The sequence below is a fragment of the Vidua chalybeata genome, chromosome 1 (genome assembly GCF_026979565.1).
Source record: "Vidua chalybeata isolate OUT-0048 chromosome 1, bVidCha1 merged haplotype, whole genome shotgun sequence".
NCBI lineage: Eukaryota > Metazoa > Chordata > Aves > Passeriformes > Viduidae > Vidua > Vidua chalybeata.
In genome coordinates this window covers 104,074,656-104,102,210 of record NC_071530.1, presented here as the reverse complement: position 1 = coordinate 104,102,210, position 27,555 = coordinate 104,074,656, and the positions used below count along the sequence as shown (strand labels likewise).

Genomic DNA, 27,555 nt, shown 5'->3' with positions numbered 1-27,555 from the left:
GATAATGTTTTTTTAACAAGCAGCTTGATTAATTCATGGCAGAAGTTATCATCCCATTGTGTTGGGTAGGAGGCAGACATTTAAAGCCTCTTATCAACTTTGTCCCGGGGAGAAAAAAACCTCTATAGATCAGATTTTAAATACTACACTTGAGACTTGTAAACAACCCACTGCAGAATCCAGCACTGAGGACCCAATTGCATGGTATTCCCGTGGGCTGTCAGAGAAACAGTCAACAACAACTTTTATGTGTCTTATTCCTATTAAGTCTCATGCCTTGGGGAGAAAAACTAGTGTTTATTTAATGAATGGTGCATACCTCCCCATGGAGCATGAAGCCATCCCAATGGATATCTCAGGCCTTTACTGGGGGCAGTGGGTAGCCCCAGGAGAAGGATGAGAGATTTACATTTATCTCAGATCTAACCTGGATTATATCTAACCTTCCCATACTGGCTGGCTGCAGTGCTGCCCATCATAGAGGCATTGAGGGAGTAACTGTGAAATACAGGATAGCACAATAGAAACTGTAGGATTCAACCCATAAGTAAACTTTTATCTCTGTCTGGCTACTAAAAAAGATTAATTTTACTTTTCATCTCTAGAAATATAAATATTATGACAAGGGTTTATATTAAAAAAATATAGTTGAAAATGTTGTAAAAGAGGCTTGCAAATAAATCTCAAAAAAAATTTAATTCAGAGTTCTAAGTTTTACCTAACATGTCAGTTTTACTTCATCCTCTTTTTTAAACATACTCCTTGAAAATAAAGAACCTTCCTCTATGTATTATTTACTATTCTCTATTTTGTACCTGGTTTAAAGGACTTACATAAAATAAAATACATAATCTGGGAACATATTCAGAAGAAGAAGAATCTCTACAACATCAGCATCAAACTACAGCCCTGTTTTTAAAGAGACAGCTGTTCAGGTGATTCATTGTATGAACTTCAAATGGATTATTTTATTATTCTTTGGGCTGTTGCCCTTAGGGAAACTAGTTACATTAAATAACGAACTACCATTATATGGACATACTGATTCCGAGAACAGGGGAAGAAATATAGTCATAACAAGCAATTTCAGTAGAAAATGTGGGCTTTTCCATATTCTGCCAGAGGCAAAGCACTCGGATGGATACCACAGTCATCACAGAGATACAAGGAATCTGATTAGCTTCTCTGGAGAAGGAACAATTAGAGCTGATAGGATAAAGCCTCCTTGGCGCTTACGTGTGTTTGCACAGGGATCAGTGTGTGAGGACCACCTGACCGCTGGCCAGCGACAAGGGCACCTCAGCTACTGGCCTGTGGTCCTGAGCCACTGCAGCAACTTCTGTCTGGAGAAATGGAGCAGGGAGCAAACCCAGTTGCTGAGGAAATCACTCCAAAGATAGCTTGAAGCGTGACTGAGTGCAGCTACCCACCACGTGTATGGTGGCAGCAATCGAGCACCAAAACCGAAGGAAGACAGAGCTGTTTTCAACACGAGCTGCACACCTCCCCAGTGAGAAAAGATGCAAAGAGAGGGATCCAGGAGTGCTAACAACAGACTGGCTCTAGTCAGGACTACAAAGGACAGGACAAGAAACTGTGGGATGAAAAAACTGTGAAAGACTGATAATGATTTTAGTAACTGCACTAATGAAAAAAAAAAATTAAATGACCATTGATGGAATTCTAGTGGAAAGATGTGTAAGGATCAGGGTTATAATAAATGAAAGCAAAAGAAACTGCTAGGCACTGATTATTTTCAAAGTGTGAAACTCATAATAAAAGGAAATAAAATAAGCAGTGAGGAGGTGGAAATATAGACATAGTTGATAGGACATTTGTTCACTGAGTGAAGGGACGGTGACTGTAATTGTGCTATTCTTCATGCAAATCTTGTCTCTTTTAATGAAGAAAGGACTCTTAGCTAAGTAGAAGTTTATAAGAATATTAAGAAATCACTTATTAAAAATCAAAAAAAGAGAGAGAAAGGGGACAATAGAAATAGTAACATAGTGCTGATATTCATTCCAGCCACTGTTAGTCTAACATCTTATTTATGAATAAGGCATCATCCACTCTCTCTTAATTCAAACTTGTTCATCACAGGTAAACAACAATTAATTTGTGCCCTAAGTCAAATGATCTTTTTGTAAGGGGCAGGGAAGTGGTGGAGGACAGGAAATAATAGACAGAGAGTTACCTATGCCAGAAATGACATCTTACCCAACAGCAAATGACTGAACAACTGCAGTGGAACAGCCTGACTCACCAGAATTTCAAGCAAGTCTGAGCAACACATCTCTGCCAAAGCCCTGTTGTCTCACAGCTCTTGCAGCCACATGGCTGACATGAGTCCAACATGTGCAAGGCTGGAATCCTTGGCTAGAGATTTAGATGGACCTTACTGAGAAGGCATTGCCAGCGTTTCTGAGATTTCTCACATTTTTTCATTTCAACTTCATAAGGATTGTTTAATGACATGTTGGTTACACCCCACTAGACTAGAGAAGAAAAGATCTATTCAAAATAGAAGTTAAAATTTTATCTTTTATAAATATAAATTTATGACTTCTACAAACATAACTATTATTTGATGAAGCTACAACTCAGTTGATGACATAGACAGCATTTCACCCAGAATGTTTCTAAGTTTTCTGCATTATGTATTTATCCTTATTTTTGAGATTTGTGCAAAGTTCAGAACCAAATTATTTCTTTTAAAGTAATAAATAACAGTGAACATTTTTAGGACTAACCTAAGGAGGACTACCTCCCAAAAGTAGCTTCTCAAGGTTTCCTTTCAAGCATGGAGTAATGAAGGCTTAGCCCAGATGTGCTGTAGCAATTGTCATATATAAAACAAGAGAGGTTTATATACTAGTCCTGAAATCTCCTGAGATTGCCTTTAGCATGATACATCACTGTCACAGTGCAGAGCTGCACAGACACAGCTCAAATATGTCTGCCAGCCCAAAATTACTTGAAGAAAGAGAAGGATTTGGGTGTTGTGGATGTGGCTGCTGGCGTTTGGGGATGACAAAACTAGTTAGTGCTTTCTGCAGGAGCTGGGCTTGCTGGAGGCAAAGCTGCTGGGCAGCTGGGGTGCAGGCTGGTTGGTAGCACAGCCCTTCTGGAGGGGAATGGGAAATTGCTGTGTAGCTCAGCTGCAGGTGGAACCACAGAATCTCTCACAAGAACTTAGTAGCTGCTTCAAAGGTGCTTTCAACAATTTTTTTTTCCCACACCAGCAAATGAAACAGTGACTGTATGGTGGTTCTCTGCCCTTGTGGTGTACAACGAGTAAGAAAGCCAGCACAAAGTAAAAAAGCCTTTAAGGATTTTCCCTCATTTCCACACTTTGAAAAAGATTTATACGTTCTTTAGGAGGAGAGGAGATTTTAAAAAGTCAGGTCTCTTCAGATGAACTTTCATTCACATGTGTTACAGGCAGAAGAGTGGTATTTGATACTGCATCTATTACAGGGGCCATAGCCACACACTTTCTTTGCTGCCCCATGCTCCCACTCTTCACCCCGCATCCAAGCCAGCAGAGAATTACTAAATTAAACTGAAAATTGCTCTATCTTAATAGTAATACAAGCATAAGAAAATTGAAGAAACAAATAACTGGGTATCAACATGACTTAGATAGTAATGGTATTTTTATTCATAAGCGCAGAACAAGTTTTCACCTTAATCTCTCTTTCTCTCACCCTGATATGATGCAGATTAACAGAAGATCCCAAAGCATGTCAGCAGAAACACTGTCTTCTACTTTCACACTAAAACTAAAGCAACACTATTTTAACTTTTTCCATTTTTAATCTGAAAGAGCTCCACCATTTCACAGTGAAAAATGGTTGCACTTCTAGCTGATCAGAATAAAAAAATTATTATGAATCATTAACTTAATTATTGTTGCCTGTTTGCTTGTCTTCCTACATAGAACATTAAGGACTCCAGACTGATTTTTTTTGCAAACACACATCTCTTTTTATGCCTGTGCATTTTCTGCATGGCAGGTTCAATACATCAGCTGAGCTCCCCTCAGCAAACTAAAGCAGATAGCACAAGATCACATACCAAGGGTCAAGCATGGTATGGCTGGCAGCGGTGGGAACACAATTTCAAAATGCTAGCAATGAAATAACATTTAAAGAACATGAAAGAGTTGCACAGCACTGCTGTGGGTGGGATATCTATATTTACTGTTCAGCAGCAGGCCTTCAGGAATAATTTGGTCCTGATGAGAGTTTTATTTTTACATTTAAAAAATCAGTTAAGGAAAGGAAGTAAGAACAGCGACAGTGTGTATATTCAATAGTCTGAGAAAGACAGAGAATCAAAAAAGATAGGTCTGGAGGGGTCTTCAAGAGGTCATTTGGTCCCTCCTTCCACCCTAAAGCAGGATCAGCAATACCTAAATTTGTTCTGACAGACATTTTTTACCCTTTTCTTGAAAATGTCCAGTGAAGTGATTTCTTTTGGCAATCAACTCCCACACTTAACTATCATTACTGCAAGGAACATTTTCATAACATATAGCCTGTGTATGCCTTGGCAGTCTTTTTTTTATTTTCTGCCTCCACCAGACATTATTAACTCCCTTTCTGAGGCAGCATTTTAAGTATGTGGGAAGAAGTAAGGCTAAAAATAAAGAAAACCAAACACGTTTGCACACAAACATGCATGTTGGCTCTGTAAACACTATACACTGAAAGATATGGCTGAAAATCACATTTTGGTTCAGTAATTATAATTGTATTTCTTAACACAAGCCCTAGAAGTGCCCATTTGATACATAAAATGCAGTGATAGGCTTTGGTTCTTAAGAGACAACAGTGTTACCTTGCATTCATCAACATCATTTGCTGTAAAATGCATAACTGTTTCTAGGATTTAGCTGAGAGAAGCTAGGATGTTGGAAGTACTAACTTTCATCTGTAGCTATGTTCCATATAAAGCTAAATCTTGTGTAAAACTGAAGCAGATGACTAGACACAGGACAAGGGTTTTCATGTCTGCAAGTAAGACAATCATCTAAATGAGGTTGCTGCTTTTTTTTTTTACAGGTTACTGACTTCCAAATTTTTTTTTATAATATTGCCAAAAAATGGCATTTTGGCTAGAAAATTATAGGCTTTTCCTTTTTTTTGCCTGCAGAGGAGAATACTCTGGGGTGACCTTATTGCAACCTTTCAGTACCTAAAGGGGACCTACAAGAGAGCTGGAGAGGGAATTTTTACCAGAGCATGTAGTGATAGGACAAGGATAGGGAATGGCTTCAAACTAAAAAAAAAGCAAGTTTAGAGATTAGTATGGAAATTAGGAAGAAATTCTTAACCTTGCCTGTGGTGAGACATAAGAAGAGGTTGTGGATGCCACATTCCTGGAAGTATTTAAGGCCTGGTTGAACAGGGCTTTGAACAGCCTGGTCTACTGAAAGGTGTCCCTGTGCATGGTGTGGAGGGGTTGGAACTAGATGATCTTTAAAGTCCCATCTAACCCAAACCATTCTATAATTCTGTGGATATTCTTATTCAAGTTTATTGTAACAGTATGATTGCCTCAAATTTCAGCAAGTAAAGGTAAAAGTACAAGTGGGACAAGAACAATAGAATACATCACAGATTACAACAAAATGTTCATTTCTCATGTCAGAGAAACAAGAAATAATATTTATACAAATATGGTGATACTGACCTAACAGATCACATGTAGCTAGTAGTGGACTAATAGAAAGTTAGGTTTTACAATGTGATAAGCAAAGGCTGCTACCAGTGAGACTGTAATATCTAGGGAATCTGTTTCATTGCAAGATAAACCGGTGGGGAACATCACAGAAGTAGAGAGGAGGAGTGTTCATCCTACCCATGTCCTGGGCAGTGAAATGTAGGGATGTCACTTCTGTGCTGTAGAGGCATCCATACCTCTGTGTACGGGGAGCACAAAACCCTGAAGGGAAGCTGCTGTGGGGCACAAGATTTCTCCCATGTCCATCAGTGATGCTAAGCCTTAACTGACTGAATGTGCTTTATAAATCCATCACTAACAACTGTTCATTAAAAGCTCCAAGCTCGAAGTCCCTCCAATAAATCAATATCCTCTCTTCCTTAAGTATCATATAGACAAAACACATGTCAGCTGCCATAAGGAAACCATTGGCTCCTGAAATATGTCCATGTACTACCTCAAAATAAATACATTTTTCATTGTCTTTCCTTTAAATTTTTTTTCTGACTTATAAATTATTCACTGAACTTAGTCATACTTGACACAAAAGTCTGAAAAGTGAGAAATATGTCCAACACCTTCTGCCTAGTTTCTGAGAGAAAGGATTGCAATAGCATGAATAAAAATTAATATATCATGCATCAGTGAATGTGAGCTGGGAAAGTTACTACCTAGGCCAGTAATAGTTCCAGAATACTTATGTTCCTTAGGCTGTATGTCCAAAGCACATGGAGATGCTCCTGTCTCTTTAATGCAAAATTAAAATAAACTCCCTGTTCAAGAAAAAGAAACAAACACACCTCAAGGAACATGGAAACAATTCCTTTGCTAGCTACAAGTTTGATAAAAATGAAAGAGACTGCAACATGAAACAATTACACCAACTGTACTGAAAACATACTGTAAAACACTAGTAAAGGATTAATCAGACTTATTCCTTTTGTACTAATTAGCAAAGTCATTGTTCCCTAATTGGAAGTCACTCAGCAAGAAAGAAAATTAACGAGCTCCCCTGCATGTGTCTAAAAATATTCACCATAATTAACAATGTGGTATTGCACCACCTCTCCCTTCCCCCTGCCTGTGATCTGGATCAGATCACTTTAGCAGAATGAGGACACCACCTCATTAAAAAAAAAAAGAAAAAAGGAAAAAAAAAATACGGAAGAGTGCTTTTGTTTATATGACACCTTTTTTTTTTTTTTTTTTTTTTTTTTTTTTTTTTTTTTTTTTTTTTTTTTTCCTCTGGATATTTTGGCATATATTATAGTAATATAGAAACACCTCAAAGTAAATAGGCACTCATTCCCAGACTGGGATGGTTTTCATACCTAGGGATTTATGATGTGCCGTATGGTGAAGTGTAATGTAAGGACATCAGCTCAAATGACAGAACAGCCTGGGCACTGTTTCAGGCTAAAATTATCCATACAACCATTGTAATTTCCCTCAGTGCAGACACTTCCCAAGGATCACTTTTAGGAGGACCAGGGGATTTCCTATCTTGAAATATGTCTTATACTAAGTAACAGTAACAGGTTTGATTTTCCTTCCAAGTCATCCTAGCAGAGTTGGTGCTGCAACTCTGTCAAGATTTGGTCAATAATACAGGCTGACTCCAGCTTGGTGGTTTGTCTTCCAGGAACTGACTTGATCAATTCTCAGGGAGGTGATGTGGAAGTTTGAGTTCAGGATGTATGTCTTTCTCCTTGCTCTTGTCACTGCTACTGAACTTGCTAACAGATTATATCACTTAATTAAGCTTGATAATTTATTGTGATTTGGTTTTCAAAACAATTTTGTCTCCAGATTCCCATAAACATACAAGTAGAAAATACTTACACTCTTTGTATTAACACATAAAAATATAAATGTGGGTGTAAACAAATAACATGCCCCTATTTTGAGATTTTTTTCAATGTCTCTGATAAACTTTAAAGACAGGAATTGTTTGGTTTATTTGAAGTCATCTATGCAGTAAATTATAGGAACAGATGCAACTATGATAGAATTTATATAGAAAAATTCTTTACTATGGGATAAAAAGGAGAAAAGTCTAATGATTATATGCTCACATAGTCTCTTCATCATCAGGGGTGAAACTTGGTGTGCATTAAAAAGGGATTTTGGTGTTTATAATCCTAATCACAGCTGACTTGAAAAACATCACAGGCCTAGTAAAATACCTTGAAAATAAAGATTTGCTAAGAAAAATCCCTCATATCTGTTCTTCCTTCTATCCATTTTACGTAAATTCTACAAATGCATCTACAAAGTATCAAGATCATTAAAATTTTCAATTCACTAGTGATCACAGAGTACAACTTGTCTCAGAATAAATTTTATGTGATCAAATATGAGTTCAAAAGAAAAATTTTGCAACTGTATTTAACCCAAAATCCACGTCTACAAATAAATTACCGTTAAGTTTTGTAATATTTTACAAAAAAAAAAAAAAGCCAAAAAACATCCAAACAAATAAACAAACAAATAAACAAAACCCTCAAATAAAAGATTCAAATGGATGGATTCCCCACAATAGCAGCAATAATGAGTTAAGAAGCACAATTTGAAATCTGTATTTTAAGCAGTGAGTATACCTGCAGTGGAGAAGGGGAAAGGGAGAAAATGAAGTAGAAAACCTGTGGTGACAGGATCCATCTCTCAGCCCTCTTGTCCTCAACAGAGTGTTCTAGTCCCTTCCATATTCCTTTTTAGGCTGGGAAACTGCTGCCATATTGTTCCTTGAGCTGACCCACCAGCTACTTTATCCATAGTCCTTCAAATGAACAAAAGGGATGGCTGCAGATCCTTCTTTGCCTTATCCAGATACAGATCTTGATAAAGCTTTCTGGAACTTCATATCATTCAGATTTCAGTCTCTCTAGCAAACTTGGTTATAGTTGGCCAGTGGATTTAATAGATCCTGGCAGCTGGAGATGACAGGTTGGCATATGGACAGCAATGTAATTGCATACTTTTTATCCCAATAAAAACCATGCTAAGCATAATCAAGGTAGATATAAATAGCGAGGGATTATGTCCTGAATCAAACTCAGCTCTAACAGAATTGTCAGTCATCTGCCACCTGCACCTTCTTTGGAAGTTTACTAACCAGTCCATTTTCAATCTGCCTACAAGTGAAAGATAAACTTTTGCCACTTGTTAGGAATGGCAAGAAAATACCACTTTTTTTCCCCAGCTGAATCAGTTCATCTAGACTGTGAAAGCTTAAACACCAAGAGCATACTGCCAGCAAAGACAGAGAAAAAAAAATCTGCTTACTTCCTGATAGGATAATGAGAATGCAGCAGCGGAGGTGTGTATTTCAAAATCACAGCAAGCTGTGCTTTATCCAGAATGGTACCACAGCATTTGACACATGTGCTGTAAGCACATGGAAACCATGGCAATGGAGGAAAATGGTAGGAGGGAGATTGTACAGTATGGCAGGGAAAAATCCTCAGCAAAACCAGGAAAATAAATTTGTATTATGTAAAGGAGACATGACACAGTTGTGCTGTTCAAAGGTTATTCCTTATATAAAAAGAAACACTGGTAATAATGAAAATACTTTCTTAGAAGAGTAGGCGCATGAGCAATGGTAGGTAGGTAGGTGGGAGGAACAGCGTGGGTTGTGAGACCAATATTAGACTTAAAGGAGTCAGAGAGGAAAAGTCCCAAAAGATGAAAAAATCACTTAAAAAAAAAACAGTGAAAGCAAAAGGGAACATGTTTTTAAGTTGTTTGCTCTGCCAGAGATGAAAGTGCAGCCAACTAGAGACTGTATACAGCAAACTGAGAAAGGGAGTAGCAGAAAGAAATGCATCAGGAAGATCCCTGACAATTACTGCTGTAGAAACACTGATTTCACAGCAGGCTTTGTTCTTCACGGACAGAAAAAACCCATAATTAAAGGAGTGAAATACCACTCAGCTTTAGGGTGTTAATAATACCCTTCAAGGTCAACTAGAAGGTCCACTAGTGACAGTAAAAGGCTGCCTGCTGCCTAGAGCAGGCTTTGGCTCATTTCCACAAAGCTCTTATTCAGGTGCAAATTGAACCCAAGTCAACAGCAAGCCAAGGAAATAAGTTGTTATCAGACATCACACAATTGCTTGATGACCTGTATTCAGTGAGTTAGGGGCCCTAGTTTAGTCTCTGTCTAACACACCTGCAAAACTCTGACACAACTCTTGGAGTAATCAGGGTAGCCATGGGATGGAAAACTAATGTCATTGTGAAGGTCAAGTCACACTACTAAGAAAGTATGAAGAAGTCTGCAAACAAAGACCTAGCTTAACAGAAGGCTTCAATTCCCAGAGCAAGCACTCAGCCATTTCTCTTAAAACCCCCAGAAATTACCATGTTCAGCAGAAAGTAATGAAAGCACTGCATAATTATGTATTATACAAATTGTCTCTGAAAGTGAAAGGTTTCTCAGGAAGATATATTTCTTTAAAATATCAGCATAGATTAAAAGAAATAATTCTATTTCATCCCAGTCATCCCAGTTTCATCCCATTTCATTCTAGTTCATCCCAAAGCTGAAAAGCCATTGAAAAAGGAAAATTGTTTCATGCTTTCTCCTCTTTTTTGTTTTGCTACCATCTACCATTTTCTCTTCCTTCTTCTACCCTATGATTTACATCCTACTTCTGCACAGCTCCTAAACTTATGTGAATTTTACAGAGTGCAGCTTAAAATTCAGCACATTCCTAAAAGCTTTCCCAAATAGGAAGGGATTAAAAAACATGGGAAATTAAGTATTTATACAAACACTTTGCTGAATTAAAATTACTTGAAAGCTAAAAGCTTCTGCTGCCTGGCACCTCTAGTCTGACATCCTCCATGGGTGAACAGTGACACGCAGGACCTTTGATTTTTCATAAATCTATTTTTTTTTTTTTTGGCAAATCTTGTCTCTACGGAGAACAGAAATGTCCAAGAGTAAATACACTCATTGTGATGCATTGTGCTTCACACATACTATGGAACTCTGGAAAGCGTGCTTCTAAAATCTCAAAAAGAATAGGCTCTGTGCCTGAAAGCGTGTCCATGCATGAAGCATGGCTGGATGGAGTTTGTGGTGGTAAATAACATCCGTGTTCACCTTGCAGAGGTTGCAATAACTGATTTCACAGGAGGAATTTTGGCTCAGGAAAGGATATGTTAAAGTCTTCTGGATGATAAAAGGAATCACTGGATCCCTTGAGCAAAAGCCAGCTAGATTATAAAAGTCCCTGCAGAAAATGAGATTGCTTTCTCCTTTGGTCACTAATAGACAGACAGAGAAGAAGCAATCCCAGGCTTCCCTTGAGACGAATTCAGGCCGGCTGCTATGGGGAGCTGCAGTAAGCTTGCTTTTTTCTGCTGGCCTATTCATCACTGATGTCAAGAGCATGACATTCTTAACAAGGATCAAACAGTTTTCTCTAAAATCTGTTTCTCAGATAAGGTCTGTGGAAAAAATGGGGTAGAGGAGGACAAGGAAGGAGAAGAAATTAATCAGGGAAATGCAGAAGGAGTCTTTTGTCACTGATCATGGATACTAGAAGAGATAGAGATCCTTTCTATTTTTTCCTCCCATTTTAAAGCTACAGCCTTAGGCAAGTTATACTAAAATTGGGTTATTTTTGGCCCAGTGAACTATGATTCACTATTATAGCTAAGAATTTTAAAAAAGACAGAAACAATTTTTGATTTTACATCCACACTATTTTCTTTTATGGATATAGCTTATTTTCTTGCTTTAAGGGACCTTTCCATTTTAGAATCAATTAAAATAAAATGTTAATACAAAATTGTCCATTTGTGCCCTTTTCCTGACAGTTTGGGTGGCTTTTTTAAAAGGCCCAAATAAAGGAAACACAAATAGTGGCATTTAAAAAACCACAAACTCATGATTCCTTTTGGCTAAAGCTTTCATAAACAATTGAAAAAAATCCAATTTTGGTTCTCCGCAAAATACAGTACAATTCTGAGTGGTAAACATGGGTTTGTCTACTTTCAGATGGCCTTTCTTCTTTTTAATTAAATGTCAGGTTCTCTCTGGGGTTGCAAAGACTATCTTAGGGCGAATTTCAAATGTTGAGTATATGTAAATACACAGTTACACAAAGCTTTTGCAGGCCAAAGCTGTATTTTAGCAAAGCATTCAAAGAGCACACCTACTGTACATACCTGGATGCTCATTCAACACTAACAGGTTAAAATAATTCGCAAATTCATAGTGCAGGTTCTTTTTCAGAATAACATTGAAATACACTCCCAGATTTTCTCTTGTTAAGGAAAAAAAACATGCAAAAATAAGCATGATGGAACACGTTCAAATACGATCCTGAACTGGCAGCTAGAAGTAAGAGAAGTAACAAACATAGGAGACATAGAAAATGTAAAGAGAAGAAGCAAACATAGAAAATGTATGTCTTAATGGAGAGCTGTAGGTGATACAGCAGAACCTGGACTTACTTGAGGGTGGTGAGCTCGGTAAGGGATGGCTGGGTGGCCTTGAGATAACTCTCTCTTCGTGCAGCAATCTTTGGAGATGGCTTCGGACTTGTGTCTGAGTCTCCACTGTCATCGTCCCCCATGGCTTTGATGTAACTGCCGCTACGCATCCGGCGACAGGGAATCTCATCATCTTTTCCTCGTGGAGTGTAGCCAGTCCATTCATCTTGAGGAACCTGAAATGATGAACACAATTCTCTTGTTAGCACACTCCTCCCTGGTGTTATTGGTAAGCCACAATAGAGCCATAACAAAAACTCTGATGGCCAAAGGCCTTTTCTTAATCTTATTTGACCATGGGTTGCTGTTGCAATGGAGGCCCACTTCTCACCTTGCATAGGCATGGGGAGAACTCCAGCACCTGTGGAATTATTTGCTATTTTCTATTCCTTATCTAGGAAGCAAACATGCTGACATAGAAGGCTTGGTTAGGCTTAATACCGGACTGGAAAAATCTTGGGTGTTTTCAGCAATTTTCATTCAAAGCCTTTATAAACCAGATCAGAGTATTTTTTGTTCAGCTCAACATATTGAACATCTCTGGGGAGGCACAAAAGCTGAAATACAAATCCCTATATGACAATCTTTTCTGACAGAGTGTACACAGGAATACTCATCAGGATGATTTTGGCTCAAGATACATTTCAAATTAGTGGAGCTATGCACTAATTATCACAAAAATAGGTTTGCAAGTGTGAAATTTTACTACTATTGCTTCTATAGCTTAATTGGTGCAACTGCAAACTCATAGCTTGCAATGAGCCTCCTGTTGAATTCTGTTAGTCTGAGTCCTACGGCCCTTTATTCCCTTCTTTTTCTTCTTAATGATGTGCATTATTTCTCTTGATCTGAAGTCAGTGCTGTCCTTTCTTTGTATTGGAAGTCTGGAACAGTGGGAATGTGCATTCATGAGATTTTTGAGACATAACAAAGGACAGTCCAAGAGCAGAGTGCTCTTGCCCAGCCATTGTCTCCCTTCCTCTGCTCCTGGAGCTTCTGACCACATAAACCAGCGTCCTCCTCTGTCCTGTAAATGCAGCAACAACATGCAGTGGAGCAGGGTCTTTGAAGCTATTTTGCAGAAACACCATTTTTATCTAAAGGTGAATCTGCAAAAGGGTTTTATAGTTGAATAAATATTGTGTTAGACTTAAATACAAGCAGTTGTGAATTTTTAGTTTGCCACTTCTCTGATTCTTCTCAGTTAATCAGCTGTATAAAACAGCCATAGCTATAATGCTCAGAAAACCTTACAAGCCACATTAAATATGGAGGCATGAATCTAGATTACTAAATTTGTCTTGCATCTTATAAATACTCTCACCTACCAAATAATCTTTTCTATGAGAAGTTTGTTTTTCATCAACATTTACCTTCACCTGAGGATCTTGTGAATCCCATTGCAGATTTCAGCTAAAACATGTACATGCCAATTTGTTTAGACAACCAAAACTAAAACATCAGAATGCTTGCTAACGGCTTAGCTGTTGATTCCCACTACAAACATAAGTCTATGTCCAGAGGCTGTAAGGCCTTTCAGATGTTACTGTTAATGCAAATATATTTTTATGGCCTTTTTATGGACTTCTATCAATCTATAATGCTATAAACTGCAACCCTAAATCCACTGTGCTATACATAGGAACAAAGATATTTAATGATCCTAAGCCCATACAAGCTTATTACTAGTTATAATTAATTAATTATTTTATTAATTAAACTATTCACAGCCTATGTCTTTGCTTTGTTTCCTGATGATTTCAAAACCCAAGACCTTGCCAAACTTCTTCCTCCATTGATTTTTCTTTTCCTGCTTCTGACATAATGATTTAGGGCCTTCCTTAAGCTGCCAGGCTCAAATAGTCCTTTCCTCTGGTGTTCTGCTCTCCCCATTGTCCCTTGGTCAAATCCAGCCTCAAAGCTCACTTGGACCTTCAGTATTTTCCTCAAAGGACTGAAGATTTAATCCTGGAGATCTAGTCTAGATTGCAGCATTACCAATATTTTTTCTTAAGACCCAGTCTTCCTTCTCAGGACTTAGTCATTCTTAAATCCTCCATGTTTTATTTAACTAATTCTTTCCTTGTGCCTTTTAAAAGTAAATTTCCATGTTGTCTTCAAATATCCTTCAGTTAATGGCTCTACAATTCTTATCTTCCATAGCATGCAAAGTTTGCTGTTGTGGGTTTGGGATTTTTTTGCTCTGTGTGTGTGGTTTTTTGATTTGTTTATTTTAAAATTTATTTGCCTGGGCTACAAGAATCTAAGTTCCTTTAGGCAGGAATATAGTTCTAAGTCCAGTTTTCTTACTGCATGATGACATGCAGAATCGTACATTGATAGGATATTACTGAATAAATACTCATAACAACACTTGAAATATTCTCCTAGGAAAAGGTAAAGCTTTAACTAAGAGTACCAAGTACTAATGGAATCTACTGGAAGAACAGTATTGAATGAACAGCTCTAGTATTTTCCCACATTAAAAAAAAAAAAAAAAAAAAAGGAAGAAGAAACAGTATTTCCATTCTGTGGCTTCTAAGTTTATGCCTAGACACCAGATCTGGAAAGCTGATGCTTTCAAAATGAAGGTAACACTCAGTAGCAGTTTTGATTTTTGATAGAGTATTTACATTCGTCCCTTAGCCACTTATGACAGAGTATAACATTTTTTTCAGGTCTTATTCTTGCATTAGTTCTAGACCTAGAACATCATCAAATAGTGAGCATACATACCACCTCTCCCACACATTTGGAACCTACAGCTTCTGCTTATTGGTGTAAAACCTTGACTTTTCAAATCACTCATACAAAAAAGAATTTAAGACTGGTTTACTAAAATCAAGCTCTGCTGACATTTTGATGCCATGCTCAGACTTCAGTCAGCAGTTTAAAACCTGTAATGGTGTATTTCCAGTTTTTAGGCAGCTACTAGATATCAAAGTCAGAGTATGTAGAGAATCTGTGAATTCTCAGAGGATATGCACTTTGATCTGTTTAATATTTTATTCATTATGCTTTAATTGAAGATCTTTGCTGTTCCTCATTAAGATAAATCTGTGAATTATTCTTTAATGCACTAAATAAACTATGTTAGTATATTGTTAATGTTGGTGCCTTTAATGGAGAAAAAGAGAAGATAAAGTTACAATGTTCATACAGCACCCATAATTCAGGCAAGCTGAACACTTGTCGTTTTATTAATTGGTAGATACACTGTTCAATTTAATGCCATAGTTTATAGGTGCAATACAAGTGAGGAGATATAGTTACTGTGGAAACCCTTACTTTGGAATTATTGAGTTCTGTTATCAATAATGGCTCATATAAGTACAATACTTTTATCCTAAAGCTTCTCAAAATTATTTAGATGCAATAGGCCAGGTTTTGAATGGTGGTTGCAATGGATTTACCCCAAAACCTTCTATTTACACATGCAAAAACTGTGTACCATGATGAGGTTTGTGTGGATTACTCTAGTCCCTCAATTTATATGACGTGATTGGAAGTTCCCAGTTTGAGCTCTGCTCCTATCAGTGAGGGGAGCAATCACTGAAAAACAACAGCTATGTTTTTAGTAGCTTTTCCACTTTTTAAAAAACTAGCTGCAGAGAAAGAAAGCTAAGCTGTTCACACAGGGAACAGGACAAAGCAGCCTCAGTGAGTGACACAAACCCACTGGCTGGTTTGGGTATTGGAAGTCACCTGCATGTGCAAAACCAAAGGAAATAACACCAATTTCCATTTCTGTATTATGGGTTTAAGGGTAAACCCTGTATGTGCCAAAGAGAAAAGGATGGCTGTGGTTAAAAAGACATCCAGATTCAGAGAACAGATTAAATACCTATCTAGATATGCTTCTAATTTCACAGAATTCACTGAGGAATCCAGAGTGTTTCTACAAACTATCTTGCCTGCCTAGACAAAGCTGCAATACAAGAATGTAATGGAAATTTGATTAAAAAGCTATTTTACTTAAAGTTTGACCTTTTTTTTTTTTTTTTTTTTTTTTTTTTTTTTGGCAGGTATTTAAGTCTGTTTTTTTTTTCTAAATATTGTTTTACTCTTTAATTTTTGGTTGGTTACAGTAAAATTTCAGTATATAATTGATTTTGTAGATGAAAATTTGGGTTCTGCTCCCCTTTATCTTATTTTTTCTTACTTTTTATATCACATTCATAAGAGCAAGAAACCCTGATTTTGGAATTTAGTGTAGGCATCATATAACTGATAAAGAGCATTTGCAGGGTAGAGAAACATTTTAGAAGTTTTTTCTCGGTTATTAACAATTGTAATACTTTTAATGAAAGACTGTCTGTCTGTGTCTTTCTTGAGTAGGACAAACAACCCTTAAAGCTCAGCATTTCCTTTCATTTCAGGCAGATAAAATAATGTCAACATTTTAATACTGCTGCGCCTATAGTCAAAGACCTCAAGCAATACCTACTAAAAGTGACCTGATTTTCAGAGTGCTTTTTTGGTCCCTAAAAAGTATTGGCTGCAACAGACGTGGCTGTTAACAGCTCATGCAGACAGTGCAGTTCACTGTCGCAACAAAGTGTTGCATATTATGAGAAAAAAGTAAAACATAAAGCCCTCTCCAAAACGCAAACTGCAAAAATAAAATCAATCAGATTATTTCATACATTCTGTTTCTACACATATGGTACTACACATCCTGTAGTTTGATTTCTTTTGTTGGTCTGGAAAAAAATGCTGAGAGAAATGTCTCTGTGAACCTCCAGCTCTCTTATTTTTTTTCAAGTCAAGGGGTCTGCACAAATGTTCCCACAGGCTCTTACTTTATTTGAATGGCCAATATTATGCCTTGCAAGGTCACACAAGTGCAAATGCACTGTATCTTCTGCCTTCAAGGATTAATGGGATTAAGATTGACATATTTGAGATAAAGATGTTTCATGCTTTTAAGAAAATCATATTATCCAATTACCTTGGCAATACCATTTTTCCAGTATCAGAATATCAAGAGATAACATAACTTGCTTGATTGTTTTAACTCTCATGAAAAAGGGGGAAGAGCTAAATTCAGATCTAACAATGAACATTGTTTTTATTAAAATAGAATGATTATTATTCACACTATCAAAGTAATAATGATCCTGGAAACACTTAATTCTCTAAATTATCTTTAAGCTCACGTACAAATCTTTACAAGCCTAGAAATCAAGAGTGTAGTTCACTTATACAAAAGGCATAGTGAAAAAGAACAACATTACTACTTGAATAGAGATAGAAAATATTCAGCAAAGGCCTCTGAGCCATCCAGCTTACTGAAACTTAAAACTTTGGCAAACCCCTGGCAATAAATTGCTACATGTATGAACACTAAGCCTGACAACAATTTCATTCTTTTGATTAAATGGCTGATATAACATTCTTTTGTAAACAGAGCAAACTACAAAGATGAAGTACTGCTACTAGCCAACATCTTACCTGGATTTAGCATAATTTAGTGTATAGATTACCTGTCCCAGTCTTTAACTAAATTTATGCTGCTGTGCAAGTGTTCCCACTTTGTCATTAGCCAGGTTGTACTGACTTGTCACCTCCTTTAATGCATTTTTTGATATAAAGGAACTGGATTTTTTAATAGATAGCCTAGGACCCCTAATAAAGAAAGAAAGCAAACAGGTATACTGACCCCACAGTTTTCAAACATTGCCTTCATAAGCTCACATGTAGTAGTATGTGAAATAAGCCCAGATTGTAATGACAAGGGTAAAGAAAACATTTTTTTAAAATTCAATTTCTAAACAATTAAATTAGAATATCTAATTTCCTTTATTTTTTAAATTTAAAAAAAAATGTTCCCCCCCAAATAGTTATTAACTTACCTTGCTGGATGAAATAGCAAACAGACTGTCTCTATAGCAAATTAAGTTCATTATTGATCTCTAGTTTGCTTTGGTTTATTGCAGCTAAAATCATTAAAGCTTCTCCCTGTGCTTTGCCAAAGCAATGTGGATGACTATAGAAGTAAACAAAAGGACTGGAAGGAGTGGCTAACTATCACTCACAGCAGTAGACTTGTAACTTTAGCTTTCTATTAGTATGCAAATACTTAATGAAATGAAATCACACAACTGAAGAACAATGCCTAATGACTGCTCACTGCAGATTTTTCAAACCCATACAATTTGGTCTTCTTAGCCATTATTATGCCTCTTCTGCATGCTGTAAAGGAAGTTTCAATTGCCATCTTCCACTTACTGAGGCTATTCCCAGCAGTCATGAATATTGAATTAATCAGACCAATAAGGATGAGTAGCATTTCTTTCTATCAGTGTGCATATGTTAAGAATCATTGAAGTATACAAAAAAAAGGAAGCCTTAGAAAGCAGAAAGAAAAATATATGTTTAATAAGCCTTAAGTGTTTTCAAAAAGGCAGTTAGGAGGGTTGCCTTTATTTAGGATAAATTTAATATGCTCAGTATCTGCAGCAACGTTTACTTTAGCTTATACTATTTGAGCAATCATGTTCTATTATAAATTAATTTAATTTAGCTGACATCTCCATATTTTTTTACAAGAGAGGAATTAACACCAGAACAAAGACCTGTCCAAGATAGAGCATTACTTCCTCTATCCTGTGCCCACCCCTTGCATCAAACCTGAACAAACAAGGTGAAGAACTGAAATCTTCATTCACATAACAGTAATTTGGAAAGTCTTCTAAACCAGTATGAATCCTGAGAGAGCCAGTCAATAGACAACATTCTTCAAGCACCACTCCAGTTTACGAAGTTCATTCACCAAAAGGTATCTTGACCATGGGCTCGTCAATCTGATTCACATCCTATTTTATGAAGAGGAATGTGTGTCTTCTAAATGAAACGACCACGTCTTGGTTCCAGATAAATTTTTCTCCTTCTGCTTTATGTGTAAAAGTCCAACCAACCACGAAAAGGGGCACACTGATACAATGATTCCATCCACTGCCTGGCAAGTTTGCCACCCATAAACACCTTCTGCAGAAAGGAAGCCAAACAGCAACTACCACATCCATTAGCTGAGGTGAACATGACTGAAGGTCACAGAGCAGGGCTCTTGGCCAGGACCTCAAACTAGAACTGCTTCAGTGATACTCATGGATGATATTCTCCAGTGGCAGAGGGCAGACATTCGTTCTCATCTTTCGCAGTATCCTTGAAGCATTCAGTGCCATTGGTTATAATGACATGGTTTCTTGGCCAATTAAGGATGACAGGATGACTGCTAACACAAATACCAATCCTTGAAAGGACACTTTCAATGACCAGCAGTAGAGAAATTTCTTCTTTCTCATTTCTTCTATATATCTTCTTTTGTGGTGAGTCACTTCAACAGCAACAGCATACAGTGACTGGTTGGCATCCAAAGCAATACTGTTAGATGAGATGCCATTTTACCTTTCTTTCTCTGCACACAGGCACAAGTCTGCTATCAAGCAGACAGCAGGAAACTGGCTAGTGGGTGGAGAACATGTAGCTGAATCTGTATCCTTGGAAGAAAACAGATGTGGTGGGGAGAGCATTTTGAGAAGCAGCCCTTATGCTGTTTCTTTTGGCTGACTGTAACTCAGTAATCTCTGGTGCTTTGCTAATGTGCTCTCACAGGCAGCAGCTCTAAGTGATGCCCTTAAACTGCCATCTCCTGCTGGCTCTTGGCTTCTGTCACATTTTAGTGGCCAGGGGACAGACTTCACTGACACTTTTACAATGATTTCTTTTAGATTACAGCAAAGCTATACACCTGTGAAATAAGCTTTCATTTGGCTGTAAGGAAACTGTCCTAGTTTCAGAACATCGTGGTGTGTCTTCTCAGCAACTCCAAATGGTTACCAAATGGTCACCTGTGTTCTACAGTAGAGTCCCATAGGATATGAAATCAAGGTCATAGTCCTGACTCTCATCTGCTGGAAACTGAATTGCTACAGACCAGAAAACCTCAAAGATTTCCTAACAAACTGGTTAGCAGGCTGGGGTTATGTCAGCAAAGCAAAATTAGACAAAAACTTATTTGCATAAAAGACTCCTGGACACAATTCAGAGACTGTATTTGGGAGCCCTGGCCCTTCAGAACTGTCACAATGCCTTATCCAACTAAGCGACTACACATTGCTTAGTTTTTGGTGAGAGAAATACATATCTATCAGAAGCCCAAAGAAGACAGTTCATTGCACAATTTCAGGGTAAGAGGATGAAAGGACAAACAATATACAACAGATTGATGTTCTTATTGCTTAATTCACTAGTGACAGAAGTTCACCTGTGCAAGAACAGCACAAGAGCATTTGTAAAGCAGAACAAACCAGTGGCCAGATAACCCAACTCAAACCACTCTTCTGGCACTGTACTATTTCCTCACTCAAAACCTGTACTGTGAATTCCATTACTGAAACAAGCACAAAACCCCAACCCAATAATGGGATGAAGGGAAATACTCCTTATTACTTTACACTGACCGAGGAAAATGTATCATTGCCCAGTGTTTTCTTCCCCACCCATCATGGTTTTCCACAATAAAAGTTAAGGTTTCCAGCTCAGAGGCAGATTAAAATGATCCTCTTTGCTGGACTTGACTTGTCTTGAAGATTTTTTATTTTACTCTTGTTTTTTTTTTTTTTCCAGTGACATTACTGAAAAGAATAAGATTGGAATACTCCAAATATTTAAGGCTACAAAAATGAATCAGATTCATGACTGAAACAAACCTTATCCATGAAGGAACTGAAATAGATACCAAATGCCAGCTGCTATGTGCAGCCATAATTTTAGTAAACATTTCTGACCTAACAGTATATGTTATGTAGAGTCACCCAAGTAGGTTGCTAAATCCTATAAAAGGTATGCCAGCAACAGGTTCCAGTTGCCAGAATTGTGTTCATTAATGGGTGCACTATAAGAAAGTAAGGATGCTAACAGAATGAACTGACAGTAATTCAAGTTAATCTGGAAAAAATAAGGTCAGTGCCAGTGTATTCAATACTTGGAAGTTACAGGATGGCAATAAAACTAAAGGACATAAAATTACAGAACATTGGCAGATAAAGTTGCAGCTGAAACTGCTGTTGAAGTGCTCTCTTTGTACTTAGGAGGCCCCCATTACTCAAGACACCAAAGGTCAGCACAGCATTCAGTTAAGCAAATAAGAACACAGCAGTTGTTAAGGTGAAATGAGTGGTAAGATCATGATCACCAACACAGCTGACAATTTTGGCGGTTTTTTGTTTGTTTTGTTTTTTATCTAAATTAAAGGACTGCAAAGATGAGGAATGAGTAGATTGAAGCACTCTCCAACATATTTCTCTCAGTATAGCAACCACATCTTGGGTGGCTTTGAAGATAGGCTAAATAACCAAGATGCCAGTTTAATGGAATTATCTCTTAGTAATATATATTTTGTAAATAAGCTGTTTCGTGCCTAATCTATATTTTCCACAAATTCCCTAGCTATAGCCATTATTCATATTACCCACCTCACAATTTTAAAACCAAAATAAATTAGCTTTCTGAAAGTATGTTTTTCAGTGTTATTATGCTTACATACTAGCTCATTTTAAAATTCAAGAGCATTTAAGCATTTCCAAATGTTTTCATGATTATTGCGTTACCTGGAAGTTGACTTAGAATACATTAAAACATTTGACACTTTATTACACATTTGTCTAAATTTTTTCACTAGCTTTACTAAGAATTAGCTCATAAGCTCATAAAAAAAACCTTGAAATTTATACCTCATATCCTTTGTAGTTCTGACTGGAAAATTGAAAGAGAAATAACATGTGCTTCATTAATTTTCAATTTATAATGGAATATGAGCAAAAAAAGTCATCAGATACATGAAAAATAGAAGATCTATATTAATGGATGTTAATACAACTTTCATATACATATACATATATATATATGTAAGGATATTCTGGAAGATTAATTTGAATATGGTAGCTGCATCTGAAATGCAAACACCATATATGAGGAAAACACAAACTGAAAATGCAGAAAAACTTGCATAGATAAACTTAGTATAACAGATCTAACATAAATTGCTGTGTCATAAAGATAAACTCTTTGAAATGTAAGGTACCATGTTAACAAATCACATTACACTTATTGGTCTTTATTAGCACCCTGACCCTTAGGTCTGTTTGGTCATCCATAGACACAGGCAACAAAAAGAGGCTGGCTGGGACTGGAATTCAGCTGTCTTTCCTAAGAAACTGTGCCTTGTCCTGAGACTGGAAAACAAGTCATTTGGATAATGAGTTTCTCAGCACTACACATTGTATATCAATGCACATTACAGGTAACCTTCACAGAGGAAACTGAGTGCAGCTCTAACCAGAACCCTTTGTCACCGGAGAATTCTTATTACACCCAGAAACTTGGTTTATATTTTTAATAGTATTTCTTACAGTATCCCACCAAAGGACAAGCAAAGCAAATATGGAGCTTGAATGCACTGTTGCCCCTGCCTTCTGTGCTTTAGTTTCCAGAACTGAAATTTCCATCCTTAGCCTCAAGTGTCTGACACAACTAATATGAGTCTCATCAGTTGCAATGAAAAGAAAACTTATGACTGACCCATGTAAGAAAAGAAAATTAATCTGAAAAGCATCATTCTTTGTAATTTTCTCAGTCTCTTAACAAATGGACCAAGGACAACAGGAATGGTAATTACAGGGAACATTAAATGGCAAAACTATAATCAGAGACAAACTATTCAGTGTATTTGATACACTATTAGCTCCAAAAGATAATGAATTCATAGAAAACAAGTGTGTCAAAAATATCTCCCCGTGTATTTAGACCCTATTTTTTGCAGCAAAGGACTGCTGCTTACATGTTGTCTTTGGTTAATTTATTTTTTTTCTAGAGCAGAAGCTAGCAGAGAAGTAGAGGCTGTCTACTGCTTTAAAAATTTTTCTTTCAAGGGAGGAAAACCATCTTGAAGAAGCATTTTGATAAAACATGAACAATTCCTTCTCACCATCCTTCTCTGTAGTCCAACTGTAAAGCTGGATCAAATAGCACTTTCCTGAAATAAAAATCAGCTCATAAAAAGAACCTTATCTTTCTACTATCCAGCTGCTCATTCTTGAAAAGAGAAATAAAAGATAAAAATGCAATTCCATTCCCAAAATGTGGGTAAGAGGAAAAAATTTGCTTGACAGTCTTTAGACTATTCTAGGACAATATGTGTTTCTGAAGATGCACAGCGCAGACCCAAGCCTCCCCTAGAACTCCAAGGATGCACACTGTGCCTCAGCAGCAGTGGTGGAAGTGGAGCCTGGTGGGGTAAAAAAAGACAGTACAATGCAGAGGACTCTGCACTTGATCCACATTCCAAATTATGAGAAATAAGCCCATCTGTAATACTAATTACTGCCAACACCTTCCACAGAACAGTTAAGTTGAAAATATCACAGCAAGTGAAATAATTGTTTGTTATTTCTATGTCTTTACTGAGAATTCATGCGGATACTTTTGTGATAAAAGCCCTTACAAACAAATGTGAAGTCAGTGTCACCTGTGATCTCTGATATACTCAGATCTATCAGGATAAACAAAATTATCCTGAGTACCCTGAGTTGGAAAAAAGTCACTCCTTCATTGAATTCAGATGTTGTGACAAGAAGAGATTGCATGAACAAGTAGCTGCTCTTTGAATGATCAGAGTTTATGTCATGGACCATAGTCAACAACTTAAATAACAAACAAGTTGATAAAAACATCTATTTAACATTTAGTGAGTTATAGAAAGCAACAAAGAAGCCATCATAACAATGAAATTAAATTATCAGAGTTGTCCAGTGTTGTTGTGAATTTGCAGCTTTCATCTCATTTTGTGCCTTTCCAATTATTCTAACACAGGACACAGGATTAACACAGGACAGCCTTTTGGTACAATAATGAAAAGTGCACCTGGGAAATAGCAGATGCACAGAGTAACTCTACAACTCAAGAGTAGAACTCTGCTGCTGTTAATATATATTTATACTGCAGGACAGAGAAAAGGCCTCAGTTGGGTTCTGTGTCCCATTGTGCTGCACATTGTGGAAACACAAAAGGGAACAAAGTCCAAGACCCAAAGGGCTTGCAGTGTAATAAAAAGATATAGTGAAGAGAAAAGCAATAGGATGCATTCAAAATAGACAGACTTTTTAAATACCTACATGCATTTGTCATCCCTTCAAGCTGCCAAGAGAGAAGAATAATCCTGACCTGCTTCCTCAAATCTACTGTACTTTGTTTGAATATTACTTCCAATGTTAACTGATGCCTGGTTAAGATTCTCCTTTAAAAAAAAAAAATCCAAAATACAGTTTCAAACCAATTATATTTCCCTGGATTTTACAACAGCATGCAATTAGAAAGAATAAAACAAAATTAAGTGAAAACTGAAATAGAACTACCAGTGAGAATGGGAAACACAGTGAGAATGTAGTTATTCTAAGTGAGAATTTAGTTATTCTTGCCCTTGACAATTGTTGGACATATTTTCATACAGACACAGATAATGTCCTTTAATTCCACTTGAGGAGTCTATTCCTGTCAGTTAAACATTATCTAAAGGTCCCTATGGAGGTGTTCGTTTAAAGCTGATGCTGGCACAGTTTTTCACTCTTTTCTAGCCATCTGGTCACATACTGAATTGTCAGCTATTTTATCTAAACCCAAGAGAAGGCTGAAGGACTAAACAAAAATACCAACAACAACAACAACAACAAAAAATCTCAGGGTTCAAAGTGACCACAACAATCAAGCCTAAAGTTACGATTTCTTCTTACTCACAAAATTCACATGAAAGATACATAATAAAAAAACCACAAAACCTCAAAAGGTTGCAACCTGAGGCTATTTTGAAACCCCCCTCCCCAGCCCATACACAGAGCTGTAAACACACTAAACATTTGTATTGCCCCCTCTTCCCCACCCCACTCTCTGAAAGAATTGATAGAAAATATACTTATCCATTCCTTTACATTTAAGACTTAGCATCCCAGAGACTGGCAATCAAAATTATTTTGCATGACACTCCATAAAGCCTTTTAAGATCAATTTTTAAATGCTGATGCCTCAGTCCTACGCTTTCTCTGCATACTGACTTAAACAACAGAATGTGGAAGCTGACTGTCTCATTAAAGCACCCATATAAGAGAAATTGCTACAGTTCTATACAAATAGGAAAGAGTCCCACTACATTAAAATGAAACCGAATTATCTTAGCAAACCTCTTTTTTCCTCATGGTCTTCTCTCTTCTCTGTGCAACGTTGTTCCATCTTACACACACACTTAGATGTGCCATAAGTGCTTCTTTTAAAGTGCATAAAAGCTATCCACAGCTCTCCTAAGAATGAAACAGTTTTAATATTTTCTGATCCATGTTCCTGCCACAAACATTCACCGGCAGTATGATAGCTCCAAGAGGAGACATCTGATTCTTGACATTTAAAGATACAATACTGGTGAAAAATAGTGACGCTGTATTAACTGCAAACAGCTTGTGAGGGAGTAGGTGATGTACTCCTAAAATGTATAATCAGAACAAGCAATAATTTCAACCTTTTGATTTTTTATTTTTGACTCAGAGCCACAAAAAAGAGGAATAGCCTGATAAACAAATCTGGACACATTACAATAACTGTTTTAAGAGAATTTATATTCTATAGCAAAAAGAAAAGTAGGTTGTTTTCCTGCTGGAGAAAGTATTAAGGTACCCCATAGTTTCTCAAAAGGGTCTCAAAAGCTTTCTTAAAAAATGAGCACTAAATGAAAGCAAAATTGAAATTACAGAAATCAAAGAATTTGTATCCTGGTAACATTCAGTTAATTGACATTACAATGCTAAATGAAAGCACTAAAACATCAAATTCCCTGTACCCCTACTGTGACAGCCTTATAAATTCAAAAGGTACACAGAAAGGTCTTATTTTTCCCACATGAAAAAAAAAAAAAAATCCTGTTCTAACATGAACTGTTACTTTGAAATACTGAATTCTGGACCAAAAAAAAAAAAAAAGCTGATATATTTTTAATTTTAGTAGTAGAACCCCTTGTTTGGTGATCAGTGGCCTCTGGGGAAAGTTGAGACATCAGAGCAAACCTCCATCCCCCACAAACACCTGAGACAAGGCAGAGCACAGTTAACAGCAACCAGCTCTCCACACTGTACCTGGAGGTACTGACATGACCGTTCCTGCTGACACGTCTCTGCCTTCACCACTGTCTGGTCCATGTTAACTGATGCTTTCTGGTAAACTTCACGGGCTCTGCTCACGGTTAATGTAGAGGACCAAGAGCTTTTCTTCATTAACTGGGAGTCCAAATTCACAGGCAGGTTTGCACAGGTAGAGCATTTGACATCATTATTGCTTCTGGAGGACTTCACAGTATGCTCGCTAATAGTGTTATAGGCTTCCATAAAGTATTGGGAAGAAGAGCGATCAGGGCATCTTCCCATGGTCATGACCCCACTGGGACCATGATAAATGCAAACATCATTGTCCAAGTTGTCATCTGAACTCCACCATCCTGATGCATTGGATCTGGGCTTACCTTCTGATCGCCTTTCCTTACTCTTGCTGCGCTTCCCATACCTCATCGTCTGTGACTCCTCCGGGCTTGCTTTCCCCCCATTGACGCTCCCCTTGGATGGTCCTTCCAGCGAGTGGGACTTGGTGAAGAGCTTTTGGACAGAATGAACCAGATGCCGGATCCTGCCCGGGCTGTCACTGCGGTGCTCCATGGCAGTTCGTTTGTACTGCAGAGTGTGGTAGCCATCCCGATTCAGGGGCAGCTGCCGCTCAAACTGGTCCAAAAGGTTGGCAGGAATGCGGTTCGTCTTGTTGGCAGTTCCGTGGGGAACCAGAGCACACTCATCCTTGAGTTCGTGGTGGGAGCTGTAATGCCTCCGGGGAAACGTGCTGCTGGCAATCTGATCATTGTAGGGCACCATGCACTCGGCCTGGAAAGAGTTCCTTTGAGTGTAGTAAGGGTGGTCTGCGGGGTGGGGGTCCACTGGGTTTAACAAATATGGCTTCCTGTCCTGGTGGTGTGGCAGGCTGTCACACGCAGGGTCACAGGCAACCCCGTGATGGTGACTGCGGCTGCCAGATAATCCCTTCATCGCTGATGGAAAACGAGTCCCAAAGTCATCTAATACGTATGGCTGTGCGACAGGCAGAACTCAGAGAAAGGCCTAAAAGGGAGAAATACAACAGAAGGTGTAAGATATTCAAGCTGAGAGAATAAACAGCATGTGCACAATTAACATGCTTTGTTTCTTATTGCAAAAGTAACTGAAATAAACA

General features: G+C 37.5%; 1 protein-coding gene across 3 annotated transcripts in view; it reads right to left on the bottom strand.

Annotated features, from left to right (window-relative positions):
- Positions 1-27,555, bottom strand: part of DLGAP1 (DLG associated protein 1) — a 399,684-nt gene that overhangs the window by 109,968 nt on the left and 262,161 nt on the right. For all 3 annotated transcript variants that reach the window (XM_053949747.1, XM_053949760.1, XM_053949753.1), the window contains 2 exons: positions 26,418-27,443; positions 12,202-12,416 (listed from right to left, as the gene is read on the bottom strand). In XM_053949747.1, the coding sequence (XP_053805722.1) occupies positions 12,202-12,416; positions 26,418-27,371 (1,169 nt within the window). In that variant the 5' untranslated portion in view covers positions 27,372-27,443. The remainder of the gene's footprint in view (positions 1-12,201; positions 12,417-26,417; positions 27,444-27,555) is intronic.